This window comes from Pocillopora damicornis, chromosome 13, assembly GCF_964200805.1.
Source record: "Pocillopora damicornis chromosome 13, jaPocDami1.2, whole genome shotgun sequence".
Lineage (NCBI taxonomy): Eukaryota > Metazoa > Cnidaria > Anthozoa > Scleractinia > Pocilloporidae > Pocillopora > Pocillopora damicornis.
Window position 1 is genome coordinate 1581941 of NC_142682.1, and position 14591 is coordinate 1596531.

At 36.5% G+C, this 14591-nt stretch overlaps 1 protein-coding gene and 1 long non-coding RNA gene across 5 annotated transcripts; one reads left to right on the plus strand and one right to left on the minus strand.

Moving 5' to 3' along the window:
• Positions 1-5: 5 nt before the first annotated feature.
• Positions 6-14508, minus strand: LOC113667587 (uncharacterized). 4 transcript variants are annotated; one of them, XM_089190974.1, is made up of 12 exons: positions 12825-14508; positions 7633-10093; positions 5245-5897; positions 4948-5035; positions 4698-4856; positions 4554-4609; positions 4303-4408; positions 3807-3880; positions 3170-3268; positions 2925-3044; positions 2269-2366; positions 6-1518 (listed from the first exon to the last, which is right to left on the minus strand). In XM_089190974.1, the coding sequence occupies exons 1-12, from the start codon at positions 13326-13328 to the stop codon at positions 1296-1298; spliced, it is 4641 nt and encodes a 1546-aa protein (XP_089047100.1). In that variant the 5' UTR covers positions 13329-14508; the 3' UTR covers positions 6-1295. The 4 variants fall into 4 exon arrangements, with proteins under 4 accessions (XP_089047100.1, XP_089047102.1, XP_089047103.1 ...); XM_089190976.1 differs by lacking the exon at positions 12825-14508 and adding an exon at positions 11041-11236; XM_089190977.1 differs by lacking the exon at positions 12825-14508 and adding an exon at positions 10939-11199.
• On the plus strand, positions 10847-12791 carry LOC149034948 (uncharacterized). Its single transcript, XR_016182127.1, has 2 exons — positions 10847-11011; positions 11096-12791. It is a non-coding gene; the product is annotated as an uncharacterized LOC149034948 (long non-coding RNA).
• Positions 14509-14591: the final 83 nt, after the last annotated feature.

Genomic DNA, 14591 nt, shown 5'->3' on the forward strand with positions numbered 1-14591 from the left:
TTAGATACTCCTCACACCATGATATTTATTTCAATAACTGATAGTTCGACTTTGACAATTTGCAGAAACTTTATCATTAATGTTAACTAATGTACATCTTAAAAGTATATCTTGCAAACTCTGCATTTGCCCTGAGCTTCTAGCATTTTATTACATTCATAAACATATCTTGCAGTATGCATCATGGCCAAAATTTGCACCACTCATCATTCAAATTGTTTAAATAATGTAATTGACAACAGTCGTGAAATTTTCCACTTCAAATCAGAATTTGATAATAATGTTACAAAAATAAATTCTTTTAATTCATAATAAACAAAAGCACTCTACTAGAATAAAATAGAATTAACTTACTATAAGCAAATTATCTAGCTATAGAATATATAGGTAAATTATCTAGCTCTAATGTACAAGGGATAGTAAAATCCTTTCTAAATAAGTTACACTTCAGTGTTCTCTAGAAATTTTTTTTGGCCTTAAGAAATATGCTGGTAAACAAAGAATAAAATTTATATCAGATTGTGAAAGGTATTTTACTACCTTGTAGAAGGCACTTCAGAAACAGGTGGCTGGCAGAAATACCACCTGCTAGAACTTCTGGAGAACACTGATGTTCAAACATAATCTTTGATAATTAACTTTACAAATTAAATGAGGCATTATTAGGCATTTACTAGCAATTAAGAACCAATCTCCATTAATCTATTTAATAATTCCAAATAGCTACTGAATGATTCATTCTTCCACTGTTATTACTAAACAGTGTACCTCAAATCATTTATTCCTCTAACATCATAATTCCATGATCAATAATCTGCTCTACAAGTTCTTCCTGGATTTCAAAAGGCAAGTGATATGTAGATGAATTTAGGACATAAAAACTTCATACAAGGAGAAAAAAAAATTTCTTCAAAATGCTGGCATTTCAAAAAACAATTAAACTAAAGCCAAATGTTATGAAAAAAAGACACTGTCAATAAAAATAGTTCCCTTAGCTGTCAGATGCAAAATTTTCTCAAACAAAGAAATAGAGATAGAGATATCTCAGCTCACAAAAAACTGACAAAAACTATTTTTTTAATCAACAGGTTTATTTTCATCTATCTCCATGTCATTGTAAGACAAGATGAAACAACGAGAGCCAACGCAATAATTGTTACTTCTTTCAATGTTTTCTACCCTGCCTACTTGCACATTCTTCTCTTAGTTAAAGAGAAAACGTCTGTTAGCAAGTTATTGGAATGGGCTGAACCCAATTAATATCAATTCAGCTTGAAACACTGAGTTTTGATTTCCTATTCATCTATGCTCTCAATGTCAGGAAAACTAGCTGAGAGGCGATTACTATTATGTTTCGCCATTGCAAGAGGACCACCTTCATCAGTGGGAGTACACGGAGGACTTGTGCTGTTGACCAGACGCCACTGAAGTTCTTCATTTTCTAGAGAAAGTCTCTTGCTTTTGGCTGACTCCCTTTCCAAACTATTTCTTAATGTGTCTCGCTCAACAGAAAGTTGCCTGAAAAATTAACAAACACTTTTAACTAAGCATTCCTCCACAACATCAGCTGCACCAGATCTTAAATCAACTCCATGAAAGAAAACTGATTTTAAATAAAATTGCATTAATAGACAGGGTCCAGTTTATGCCAGTTTTTTTGGTTTGATATGTTTGGAGGTGAGCTAGAAAAGGTTGAGGCTCACTGTAAACTTCCAAGGCTAAACATTACATAAAACTCAGCAACGATAGCATTGTTTTAAGGTCTGCCTTAATGGTCTGTAAGGCTTTTCTTTTCATTTTCTTTTCTGCCTCATCTGTAGGATGGGACCTCATACAGAAAGAAGCTAAAAAAATTACAACATTTCCTCCCTCCCAACTTGTGGCTTTGTACACCATAGCTCAGGTGGTAGTAGTACCTAACTAATGTCTGGCTTGAATCCCATCAAAGCCTGAAAAAATTCAGGCTCGTTCTGCAATTACTACAGTTGCAGTCCACTCGCCAGAATCATTTCTTTGCTTTATTGCAACTTTTTTTCTCTCTCACAAATTATTATTGTCTCATAGAGTTCACCCTATAACCCCTAACTATGTGGGCTTCACCAATTATCCAGACTCACATCCATGCATAGTTGACCATGGGCCTCTTAGGAGGCAATGGTGGTGTCCCCAAAATATTTCAAGTATTCATGATAACATGTGTGAACTACATTGATGCACAATCAGTAGTAGTATAGGCCCAGCCCATAAGATGGAAAAAATATTGCGCACCTCTCAAATCTAGACTTCGTCTCCACCACAAAAGATAATGACTCATTTTCTTGCTGAAGTTTCTTTGTTTTTGCTCTGACATCTTCAAGTTTCTCCAACTGAAAGGCAATTAAAAGCGGCACAACACCTTGACAAATTTATCAGTAAAGTTATTATATACATGTAACATAATTCTAGACTCAGACATAATGAACTCTATTTTGTGCACAAAAAATTTCTGAAAGTACAACGAATCATCTACACCCTAATATCAGTATCCATCTTCTCCATTCTCTTCTCCATACATTTCCTTTGGTACTGACAAGGAGAATTCATTTAACAATCAAAGCTTCCTAAGTTGGCAATCATTTCCTTTACTCTCATGTTCTAAACCCATGTCACTCCCATGAGTGACCAAGACAGAATTTCTCCTTAAAATATCAACACAATATCAACCAGATAAGTGATGAGAATAAAGAAAAATATCAATTAAGGGATAATTGGTTGATCCAGTAATAAATTCTCTGAACTAACATTGTAAGAATTATACGGTTGACAGCAAGGAGAATTACAAATTTGATCTGTGAGTTAAAGAGTTAATGAATGACACTGGAATATTACTGTAAGGAGAAATTAAATGCTAGTCACTCTTGAGGTTTAAAGGGTTAAGTGCATACCTCCAGATGCTTCTCCATTTTTTCCTTCCTCAGCTGTCTTATCTCCTCATTCTTCATTTCCAGCACAGCTTTTAAGCTTTCAAGTTCAGCTGGCAGAGACTCGTACTTTTTGATTGCTTCCTGAAATTTTAAAGAAAAAGCCACATCACCAACACTAATAACATTGTAATGCTTCACAAAGAATAAAATGACAGGGTAAACAATTAAAAAATAATAATAATAATAATAATAATAATAATAATAACCTGTATTCGGGACTCAATATCCCTTTGATTATCCTCTTGGAGCTGCTGAAACTTACTGTTCAATGCATTATGCTCGCTCAGTAGCTTGTCATACTTTCCCTGCAAGAAAGAGATCAGAAGAATACACTTGAGTTACCATAGAACCATCACCACCACTCCCAAAAAGAAGAGAAGTAAACTGAAGCACTGTTTTTTACATCATACAATGAGCTTTTCACCCTTTAACTCCCACAATCTGATCATTAATTCTCCACTGTAGCTGCTACACATTTCTCGGCATGTAAATCAGTTACAGCCATTTGGTTTTAGATCAAGATAACAACTTCCACCAGATTAGTTTGAGTATTCTCATTACCTGTCTGCTGGATAATGTATGGATGTCATAGGGAGAAGTTACATGTTCATCACTTCTGGGAGTTCGGGGGTTGACACAGACAACAAAAATTGTATTTTAAATTCTTTTCACCCCACAACTTAAAAAATTATGCAAAAGCAAGAGAAGAAGAGAGGAAATATCTTGTTCAGATTGGAACCCATCTTGTAAAATGGAGGTCCATGTCAAGAAGGAAAAAGTTTTCTACACAAAAAAAAAAAATTAACTAAAATAAAAGTAAGTGCCTGGAAAACACTCTCCCACCTTCATTTCTGACTGCTGTTCTTCATAATCTGCTTTAATTGTTTCTATTTCCACTTGGTGTTCCTCGACAAGCTCTAAAAGTGAAAACAATTGATGCAGTCAATAAAATAGTAATATTTAATGTTGGGTTTTTTTTTATTTGTAGAAATCCAGACCACATCTTCAAGAATGTCCAGAATACATAACTGACCATAGCTTTATCCTAGCTTGGCTATGGTCTGACGCAAAATGAGAAACATCCTGCTGTAAACAAGTAAGGCATTAAAAATGTTTATTCAATTTCAATAGATTTTCCTGAGGATCCAACATTCAAAATTTTTCCTAGAGGTAGATACCCCTGGACACCTCTACTGGTAATCACCTTCAGCTCTGGTTTGAACTGTAGAGCAGAGGGAAAGGAAAATTTTGCTTCAGATCAAGGGGATTGGGTTGCCATTGCAGGAGTTTTCTTTACATGGCTGTACTAATTGTCACCATGCAATTACAACTGACTTACCATCAACTGCACAGGAATGTTTGCTGTCTAAGTCAGCAATTTCATCTTGATGTTTGTCCTTTAAGGATGCTACAAGTTCATCATGTGTCTTCTTCAATTGTGTCACCTGTTCAGAGACAAAAAGGAGGTATATTTAGGACATTTAACAGATTCTAGATTAAAAAACCACAACTCAAACTTTTTGAGATCCCTGAGAAAACTAAACTGATTTTATGAAGCTTTACAGTCAAACAATTTGTTGTTTAAATTACCTGTTTCTCTTGCTCTTCCTTCATTTCATGCATCTGTGATCTGTGAGTTTCAATAGCTAAAATAAAGGCAACACAAATTAATAATGATAATTTCAATAACTAATAAATTTGACCATCAATAATTATTAATGATTGATACTTTACCTAACTGAATTTCTCCCTCATGTTTGCACTTGAGCTCTGAGCTTGTCTCCTCCAGTAGATTTTCATGGTCAGCCTTTAAGGTTTCTATGGCAACTGCATGTTCACTTCGCTGGTACATCATCTCTTCTTGTAGCTTGACGCTGTTTGCTTCCTCTTCAACTACAAGACAGGAATTTCTAAGTGTTAGTAGAACTGAATTAACATGCTGGTTAACCAACAGTATCAAGAAGCCCTGTTGACATACACATACCAAGTTTCTCCTGAATGACTTTCATCTCCTGCAAAGTTGATTCAATTTTCCTTTGGAGTTGATTGCTGTACTTTTGACACCAAACCAGCTGTGGATTCAATATGAATTTTAGCCTTCAGTTGAGACAAATTAAGATATGGGGCCCTGAAGATTTTTCTGTAGCACCAGCCCTTGTTAAAGTATCCATTTAATTTGACCTGTATGGTTTGTTGCATTTACATATGGTTTATGGCACCGAGTTCCCTTCACTCTAATAAGAATTCACTATGCCCACATCAGTGGTAAAAGATGTCTTACCTTACGTACAGTGGTCAGAATCAACAGTGATGCTGCCACAAAGTCATTACTGTTGCAGTCAATTTGATCCTGTAGCTGGCCGCACAGTTCTGTCCTTTGTTTCAAAAGCTCACCCAGATGCTGTGCTTTCTCTTTGACATCCTCAATAGCTTTTAAATGACTAACATCCTCCACCTGAATTCCAACAGAATGCTTAATCAGGTACGGCGTCTCACTTAAAATATCTGGTGGCATTGTTCTGCAAGGCACTTCTAGTGGGGAACTGGCAAGCACCATTGTTGTAGAGCCATCATTTTCATCTGAGTTGTGCAAAGCAATGTCTCCTCCAAGAGAAAAGCTATCTTGCTGTGAATTTCTGCTTGAGAAATCTCTTGCACCATGGATGAAAGTGTCAGAGTGAACAGATACAGAATCACCCTCAGAATCAATGAAGTCATCAAGATGATCTTGGTCTCTGATACTGCTTGTTATTGATACACTATCACTAGCATTGCTCAGCTGTCCCGAAATCTTTCTCGGCAGTTTTGAGGATCCCTGCTTTTGACTTGCTGGAGTTTGTTTTGTACTTTGTTTCCCAGCGTGTGGAGGCTTTTTGTTGGATGAAGCTGATGATGGCTGCCTATTGACCGGTTTTGAAGGTGCCTGTGTTTTCTCTGCCAAACAAACAAATGCAACAGCACAAATTAATGTGAAAAAAAAAATTCAGGAGGCCTCAAAAAATCAAGAACTACACAAAGTATTCCCTCTCCTAAGAAACACATTTGAATTGAAATTAAAACAAAAATAAGAGCAAGCATGCAAAGGCACTTCACACCATCTTTAATTCAAAATGATCTAGCTATATAAAAATGAATTTGAAAAATATTAGTGTCTTAACTATATAAAGATTTCCATTTAGCCTCAAGTTAGTAATTTTACTATATACATACATATTAAGCTACTTGTTTTTTTCTGTTAACTCATAGGCTTGAAAGCTATGAAAGATATACAAAAATATCATTATTAATGCTAAATTAAACATTTTCCTATCAATGACATCTTTCACCATAAAGCTTGAGAACTATTGATAAATATTATTGTATTTATTTTATTTACAGTGATTTAAGAAATACAAAAACTCTTGATGCTGAATGACACATTTTCCTATTAGTGATAAAATATATACTTTCTAACTTTCACAATAAAGATTGAGAGTCCTTCATGATTGAGAACATTATACAACTAATTTATTTAAATGAAATAAAAATGAGAAATTTAGTCAAATATGAAAATATTCATCAAATCATTTCACTAAACCAAGTCCCTTTCATAAAATTACGCAACCTTTACTTTTTGTAGGAACACAACAAAATTATAACTTGCATAACAACATACTCCAGGTTTAACAAAAAAAAATCCAACAGAGAACAAGCTGTTTCTCATGAGATATCACATATTTACCCTTTATACTTACCTGTACAAGCAACATTTGGCTCACTTTTGGCTTTGCTTAAATCAGATTTCTCTTCTCTTCTTTTTCGAAAATACTTTACAAGAAAACACTCTAAGTCTCTCATATCCTTTCTAAGACATTGTAATTCAAATAAAATATGTGTCAAAGAAATAGAAATGATTTTTTGTTCAACAATATCTGAGTCCATTAGTGAATGAAATGTCATCCGTTCATTCTCTGTGGAACATTATTTATGCATGAGAAGTTAACCAAACATTAATTAAATATGGAGTTCAGACGAATGCCAATGAATGAAAATGTCTAATAAATTTCCATAATTTTTACAAAAATTTTGTTCCACTATCACTGCCTTATCTTCACAATAACAGCCTATAGGTACATCAAAGATTCAAATCAGATTCACCAATATTTAGGTTGGACAGGGAGAAAAAAATTTTTCCACACAAAGTGAACTGTTGTAAATGACACAAGACACCAGTTGGTTAAAACTCAAAAGCTACAGTCTGTGTTTCAGGTTGAGCTAAAAATTTCAGGTAAGTTTTGGACATTTAAAAAATAATTGAAATTTCATATAAGGTTAATACTGATGACAAAATTGACCTCAAACCAAACATTTCTAATTAGGTTAAACTTATGCGCAAACAGTTTAACAAAGTCCTTACAGCAAGCAAAGTGACTCTAAATTTTATGTTTTAGGAGCATAATTGAAAATAAATTTCATATACATATTTGTTATAACTTTGTGTGTATTTTAAGTGTCTGGTAACATAATAATATCTATTTTTTAACAAAAATCTAAGAGATATGGCCAAGTGTGAGGAAAAAGAACAGACATGTTAATTACTAGAAATTTGAATTTTTAAGTTGATATGGATATTTATTATATTATCAATATCATCATTATCATTGTGATAATAATTGATATTATATATTACCTTTAACAGAACTACTTGATCTCTTCACATTTGCTGTTTGTGGTTTTGACCCAACTGCTGTGGATGACACTTTTGATCCTTTAGCTGATGCTGGAGTTTGTCCACCTATGGCCTTACATCCACTTGCAGCAAATTCTTTCTCTTTACCTGTGGCCTTCTGTGGAAGAGATGTCCTGTTAGGTTTCCTTGCATTCGAATCTGACCTTGCCAAGCCAGATTCTTTTTTAACAGCAGGAGCTACTGGTGGTCGACTTCCTGCAGTGTTAAGCTGTTTCTGAACAGCAGCACTGTCTTTCTTCCTTTCCAGTTTAGTAGCTGCTGCTGGTTTTGAAATCTGTGATGGTGTACTTAGCTTCTTAACAGGAAGTTTTGAGGTTTTAGATTCCTCTCTGGGGGATTGCTCTGTGATGCTACCACTTGTTGGCCTTTTATTCACAGCTGGACATGGTACAAATGATTTCTGATCGGGTATTGTTGCTAGAGTGTGTCGTTTTTGTATTTTACCTTCCTGTTTATGTCCTGAACTGGGCCCAGTTCTGTTTGGAAATTTACCCTCAGATGATAAGTTAACTTTTTTATTTTGTTGCTGACGCATTTGTTCTAGCCTAGACTGCTTCTGTTGTGTTGTTTTTGATGTGTTGCTGCTTTTTGTTGGTATTGATGTTGATTTAGACTTAGGGGCTTTGACTGAGCTCAGGATCCGTCTTGTCGCAGACATCTTTTTTCCCTTGCTGTCACTTGTTCCAGTGGAAGATAATGATGCTTGTGATCCAGAGAGACTGTCAGTGTAGTTAGAACCAGTATCCACAACTTGATCATGGGATTTAACTGTTTTGTTTGCAGCCTTGATACCACTGGCTTGTGACAAACTTGTGTCAATACAATTTAGATCAAGAGACCTTTTAACTGTATTATTAGATATTGGTTTGACTGTTGCCAATATCGAAGGAATATTGTCATCAAACACCTCATCATAGTCTCCACTCCTATTGAGGGCACTTTCAGCATGAATATCACTGCTACTGCTGCATCTCCTAAGAGGTTTCTTAGGATTTGACGTCAAACAAGGCCAGCTCCTCACCTGAGTTGATTTATTATCACTAGAAATCAGAGAATCACCATTCACCAGTTTATTGTTATCAGAAATTTTCTGAAATGTGTCAGACTGCGCATGAGGACACCCAGGATGTTTCTGTTGAGTGTTATCTTTGCCCAAGAGCTTAGCAGATCTGCCAGTGTTGCTTCTGTTCTCATTCTCAGCTTCAGGAATGGCAAGCCTTTCTCTGCGCCCCAAATCCAGGCAGGCTGTAATAGCTTCTGAAAAATGATCAGCACAGTGCAGGCTTGGGCAGCTGCAATGTCGTCCTTGAATAAAGGGGTCCTCTTTGGTAGAGAGATGCGCTGCACAAGTGTATTCGTTGTTCTCAGAATTTGACATTAAAGTTAAGTGTCCTTTCTCGACCATCAGATGAGTATCCAAGGAAACAGCATGTCCCACCTTCTTCTGAAGAGCAGCTTTTCCTCCATTAAGATAAATTTGATCTTTACTTGGTTGAAAACCATTCTGTTTATTTGAGGAATTCTCCAATGAAGACTGCACAGAAAGAGGTGCCTGAAGATCTCCTGCTAAATTATTAATGCCATCTCTTAGCAAGTCAAGAACACCTGTCATCTTTGAAGGCTTATTGTGATCAGCTCCAACAGAGATGTAGTCTTTATTCACAGCATCAAATGCCGTTTTCTCGTTCCAAACATTTTTCTCCAAATCCCCCATGTCACCTCCCAAACAATACTCGCTTGAATCCGGGAAAATATCCTTGGAAATTTTAGGCATCGAACGCGAGCGATTAACACAGTTCTGCACCCAGGTGTTCATTTCCTCACTCTTTTCCGTATTATGTAAAAACATATTTAGACCTTTCGCCAATTGCTTGGCTTTTAAGAACAGATATCTATCCAACGAGACAGAACGATTCCTTCTCGTATGCTTTATCGGCTTGTTAATGTCTCTATATTTAGAAACCTCGCGATCATTGGAGCGCATTACTTCCACATCACCAGACGACATGCTTTGCTCGTTGTGATTACCTTCTTTAATATTCTTTTCCGGTGATTGTGGACTGAACGGGCTTTCTAGCAGGTTTAATCGCGATAGTGTAATGTCATCGGCAGTTCTAACTTTATGCGAATGTACAAATATCCCGTGTTTATTTTTACAACGAAAATAACGCACTCCACGAACACAACCGTCGTTTTTGCCGCAGGCTTCGTCCAACACAATACCACACCATTCGCCCTCGGCAAAATGTGTTCTTCCGATGTATTTAAGGACACCAAGTTGAGGTTTCTTGTTTAGTATGCATACGACCCTGTCTCCTTGATTTGGGCGCTTCTTCGTCAATCCGCCATATAAACTCCCGTCGGGCGAGGATAAAGACGATGCAGCGAGACTGTTGTTGACCTAAATGAGAGGAACAAAAAGAAAATTTTACAACGCTTGTTAATCAACATAAAATGAAAATTGAAATACGATGTGACACCAAAACAAATGCTGAACAAACGTGACTTTATTCGTAAGTCAATAATATCGACATTTTCGCTATAGCAACGTCCAATTTTCGTGTGTGTACAAGTGTCGAAGCGTGCCTATCACAATAAATTTTCATTCCAAAATTTAAACATACTTGTAGGTAAATATCAAACTGCATTTTTATCACAACATCGATTGGCAATTGAAAGAAATAACTTTTTACAAGTTGAAGTTTGAGTAACCTCCTCCTCTTGACCTGTGTCAAATTGCGGGAATAGAGAGGAAAGAAACGTAAATATAATTGAACTACAGCATCCTTGAAGAAATCACTGAAGTAATCATTGGCCCTAGACACCAGACACTAAACAAGGCTGATGTAACCTCGTTGGCGTGAATTTGGAATGAAGGCGAGAAAGTACCTTTAAAAATGACTTGAGTGACGGACTTGAAAATTCACCCGGACATAATTAATTCTGTAGTTTACTCCGAGAATTTGAATCTGAGCTAAAATAATCTATTTGAAAACTCTTTCTAATCACGTTAGAAATGAATAATATTAAAGTGAACAAAATGGTTTGACACAGAAATCTGCTCGTGTGTTTAAACGGCAACAAATTTTCAACTGCACGCTTCGCCGATCGATGTGTTTATTAGAAGGGAATGCAAGCGACTGGTTTTGAACGCGAATCCCGCAGAGAAATCTTGTGATATGAATGACTAAGACATAAACTTCAACGATAATATTATAATAAGATTAACAATCTTTATGTACTCACAGACAGAATTTTTTGCCCGCTGCTAGCGTGAATGTTATGATACCGTCGAACAGTGAAATCGACACCGGCAAAGGTTAGAATACCGATAACTTGAAATCCTACCTTTCGTTACTAATTACTCTTCTTTAGCCGTTTGTTTCGTTTTGGTTCGTTTCAGAGAACAGTCTTCAGCTGACAACTAAAATATCCGAGGACCCATCGATTAATGATTTCCACGCTGATCAAATGCCTCAAGTCTCACGGTGAGCGAAGGAGCGAAGCACAGATCACGGGCTTAAATTGTCGACCAATGAGATGTGAGGCAATAGCTTATTTGTGTCAAAATTAATGGAGGATCAGAGTTATTGAAAAGAATATTCGTAATTGTTGTCATTCTTTACAAATTGATAGGAGTAATTTTAAAGTCCTTTCTTCTCTTAATACTCTTACTGGCATTTTATTTCGCATCAGAAGTACAAGCATATTTTGAAAAGAGACAGCCTCTTTACGACAGTAGTACGAAGGTTCCAAAAAAAACTTCTTAAAAACTTATTGTCATGATGTTATTCTTCAGCCCAACAAAACAGAGATTACCGATATAGTCCCTTTTTTTAAATGTGGATTTGGAAAACTGAAGATGGATTTATCTCAGAGACCTGTCTCGATATATATCGCATGACTCCAGTTTTATAACTTTATATAGAGAATATATTATCATTGAAATTTGCCGAAGCTGACATCTGCCACGGCATTGATAAACTACAGCACTTATCTGTAAAGAAAACAGTTCTTATATTTGATCAAGCCAATATCCACTTAATAGAGATAGCTCTGGAATCTTAAGTTATGTGAGAAAAACAAAAGGTTGCGGTAGCGTCCGGATGACTCCTTTATTCTTGGCGTCCAGTTCTCCTATTCTCAGTGCTAAGAATGTGGACAGTCTATTGAGCACTAAAGCCAAACCCCTAGCTACCTATCAAACAGAGTGGTTTATTTTCAGGTGATCATAAACAACAAAATGAACCATTCCGTTTTCTCACGTAACAACCATGGTTCGGCTTGCAGCCAAGATCTCGGAGGCATGGCAAATGAGTTTTCCGTTTCAAAGGCGCTTTGTCTCCATAAAAAATTCCAATTTGCTAAAAAAAAATTCATTGCAAGCGAATTACGTGGCTGTGGGCTGTTCCTTAATTTATTGATAATATTTTTCACCGATGCATTTTTCTTTGGCGCAAAAAAACCATCAAGCCGTTGTGTCAAATCGTTGACTTGAAATTTGGCGAAAGAAATTAGGAGTGATGGAGGAGCAAAATGGGAACAGTATTTCTTGGAATCCGTCTTTTAGTAAAAATTGACCAAAATAAATCAGTTTGAGTTCATTATGCTACAAGAGTTGCCAAAAGACTGTAATGATTCATGCGGAACTGGCCACTGAAATTACAATATCCTATAATAAATTGAGCAGAATTTACATGATATTAAATGTATGATCAATCACGGGCGAGGTACGAATTAATCGGATGAATGTTTGCATTTTTTCAATTTAAATTGAATATTGTATTGAATATAATATTTAATATTGTTCTGACCTCAATTCGCTTCGGTTTGGATGGAGAATAAAAGCACGAGTACTTAGCTTAATCAGATAAATTATTGTTTTCTTTGGGGAAGCTTTCCCATTGTTTGCACCCATGAGAAATTAACACCTTGAAATAAAAGTCGAATAAACGTAACATTATGATTAGATTTGAGATTATAAGTCAAAATCACTAAATAACAGTACTGAGAGATTGCTATCTAAACAATAAATCTTGAACCCGTAACTCAGACCACAGCCACCGACCCCCAATAAAGTGAAGTTCATTCTCTCTTGATCTTGCAGCGCAAACAGTAAATTGACAGCCTACCTTTCTTCTGCGCGCCGAGGACGAATTAGGTTTTTCTTGCCTCTTACCGACAGTCCATAACGTTGATGGTCTTTTTGGAGCTGTAATACTACTTTTCCTCTGCTTCTTCTTTGCAAGAATTGATGGATCACTCTTGCTTCTTCTATATTCTCGACTTTCATTGCGATAAAATTCACTTGCAAACTTTGGAAATGTATCCCGTCTTTTAAGTCTTCTGTCAGCCGCTGATCGAGCGCTTCTTGGTCGAGAGTTCACGAGCGGTTTCCTTGAACTATGAACAGTTGAGGATGGGCAACTCTTGGAATATTTATCCCCGCCTTGTTCGTCGTCTATCAAAAATTCCTCGTGGTTCCATAATCTTGGCAAACCAAGGGGTCTTTTGCTTGAGTTGTAAGACGTTGAGTTACTACGGGAAAGGTTTTTATGAGGTGAAATTTTTGTGCTGTTCCACGGCGTTGCTGGGACAGAGTTCTTCCTCAACCCATGATAAGAAGAAATTGGCATCTTTGGTAATGTCAAATAAAATTAGAAATTGATCCCAATCAAGAAGTCGACAGCCACTTCAATTTAGCGGAAAAGTTACACCTTCTTTGATTCAAACAAGAGCTGTTTAGAATTCATTGTTTTTAAAGACAGCTTGATTTGTAAGTCCGGCTTTGGAATGAGTCCACGTTGAAAAAGATTCCTTCGAATTGAAGGGAATATTTACTTTAGATTTTTAAGACGCTGCACGTTGCCACGACTGCCTTCTCTACCGTCAGGCCCCCACAACAAAGGGAGTTAGAATTGATCCTTTTCAATCCATAATTCGTCTCGTTAAACTGTAGTATCCCGTAGCGGAGTTAATGAGAATCCTTTCTAGAATTTCACGGAATTAACCAACCATCTGTTTTACATAAACCTTGGCAATTACGACTACAAATTAATTTTAAGACCCAACCGGTACCAGATAAACACTTGCAATTCCAAGACTGTAAGGTACTTGTTTGCCAAACCCACAAACTCTTACAAGTCTAAAACAGCCTTGCAGTAGAATAAAACGAGAATTTCACTGTTTCTCTTTTCTTTGGCTTGTAGTTGATGAAGCGAATGATGATAATTGGACGCTTTCAAGCAGGACTTAACAGTTGTAACTTTTTCCCGGTGGCGAACTCTTGCAGAGAAATACATGTGTCACAAAACTGCGCATGCATAAGATAATACACGTCCTACCGATGTAAACAACTCAGTTCAGAAGCTATTGTTTGCAAAGAAGATTTCAAGCACAGTGGTCTCGTTTCAAAATAAACGTTGCTGATGTTTAGCACTTCTATCTCACCATCCTCGTAAAAGCCTACTTTTGTCATTTTGAAGTCAATACAGAGGACACTTCGGTGAGGGAGCCATTGACACGGGTTTAATTAGATTTTCGCTTTGCCTTGTTTTGACTTTTTGTGACAAATGACGTAAGGTAGTTTGCACTTTGCATTGAGTGTCTCCGGAATGGAAAATCAATTTGCTCAGTGCTATATGTAAATAGAAACAGAGTAATGTACTGCGTTTTTCAAATAAGTTAGTCTTTACGCTGTCAGTTTTCTAGTAACATCAACTCTTTTCTCTGTTGTCAGCCATTTCACGCACGGGCTAAAAATAGTAGAGATGTTTCCAGATTCGCGACCAAATTAAACCAGAAACGTTTGTACCAGAGTCGATTTGCCCTAGTTTCCTACGCAGGTGGACAGGTTTGGGGTAGGGACTCATAGAAAAGAAATAGCGGGGGAAGGGAGG

Excerpts from the sequence above, each read along its gene's own strand:
- LOC113667587 (XM_089190974.1), bottom strand. The coding sequence starts at position 13,328 with ATGCCAATTTCTTCTTATCATGGGTTGAGGAAGAACTCTGTCCCAGCA. Across the intron at positions 2,367-2,924 it reads AAATGGAGAAGCATCTGGAG|TTGGAGAAACTTGAAGATGT; the intron begins GTATGCACTTAA and ends ATTGCCTTTCAG. Across the intron at positions 1,519-2,268 it reads ACGAAGTCTAGATTTGAGAG|GCAACTTTCTGTTGAGCGAG; the intron begins GTGCGCAATATT and ends TTAATTTTTCAG.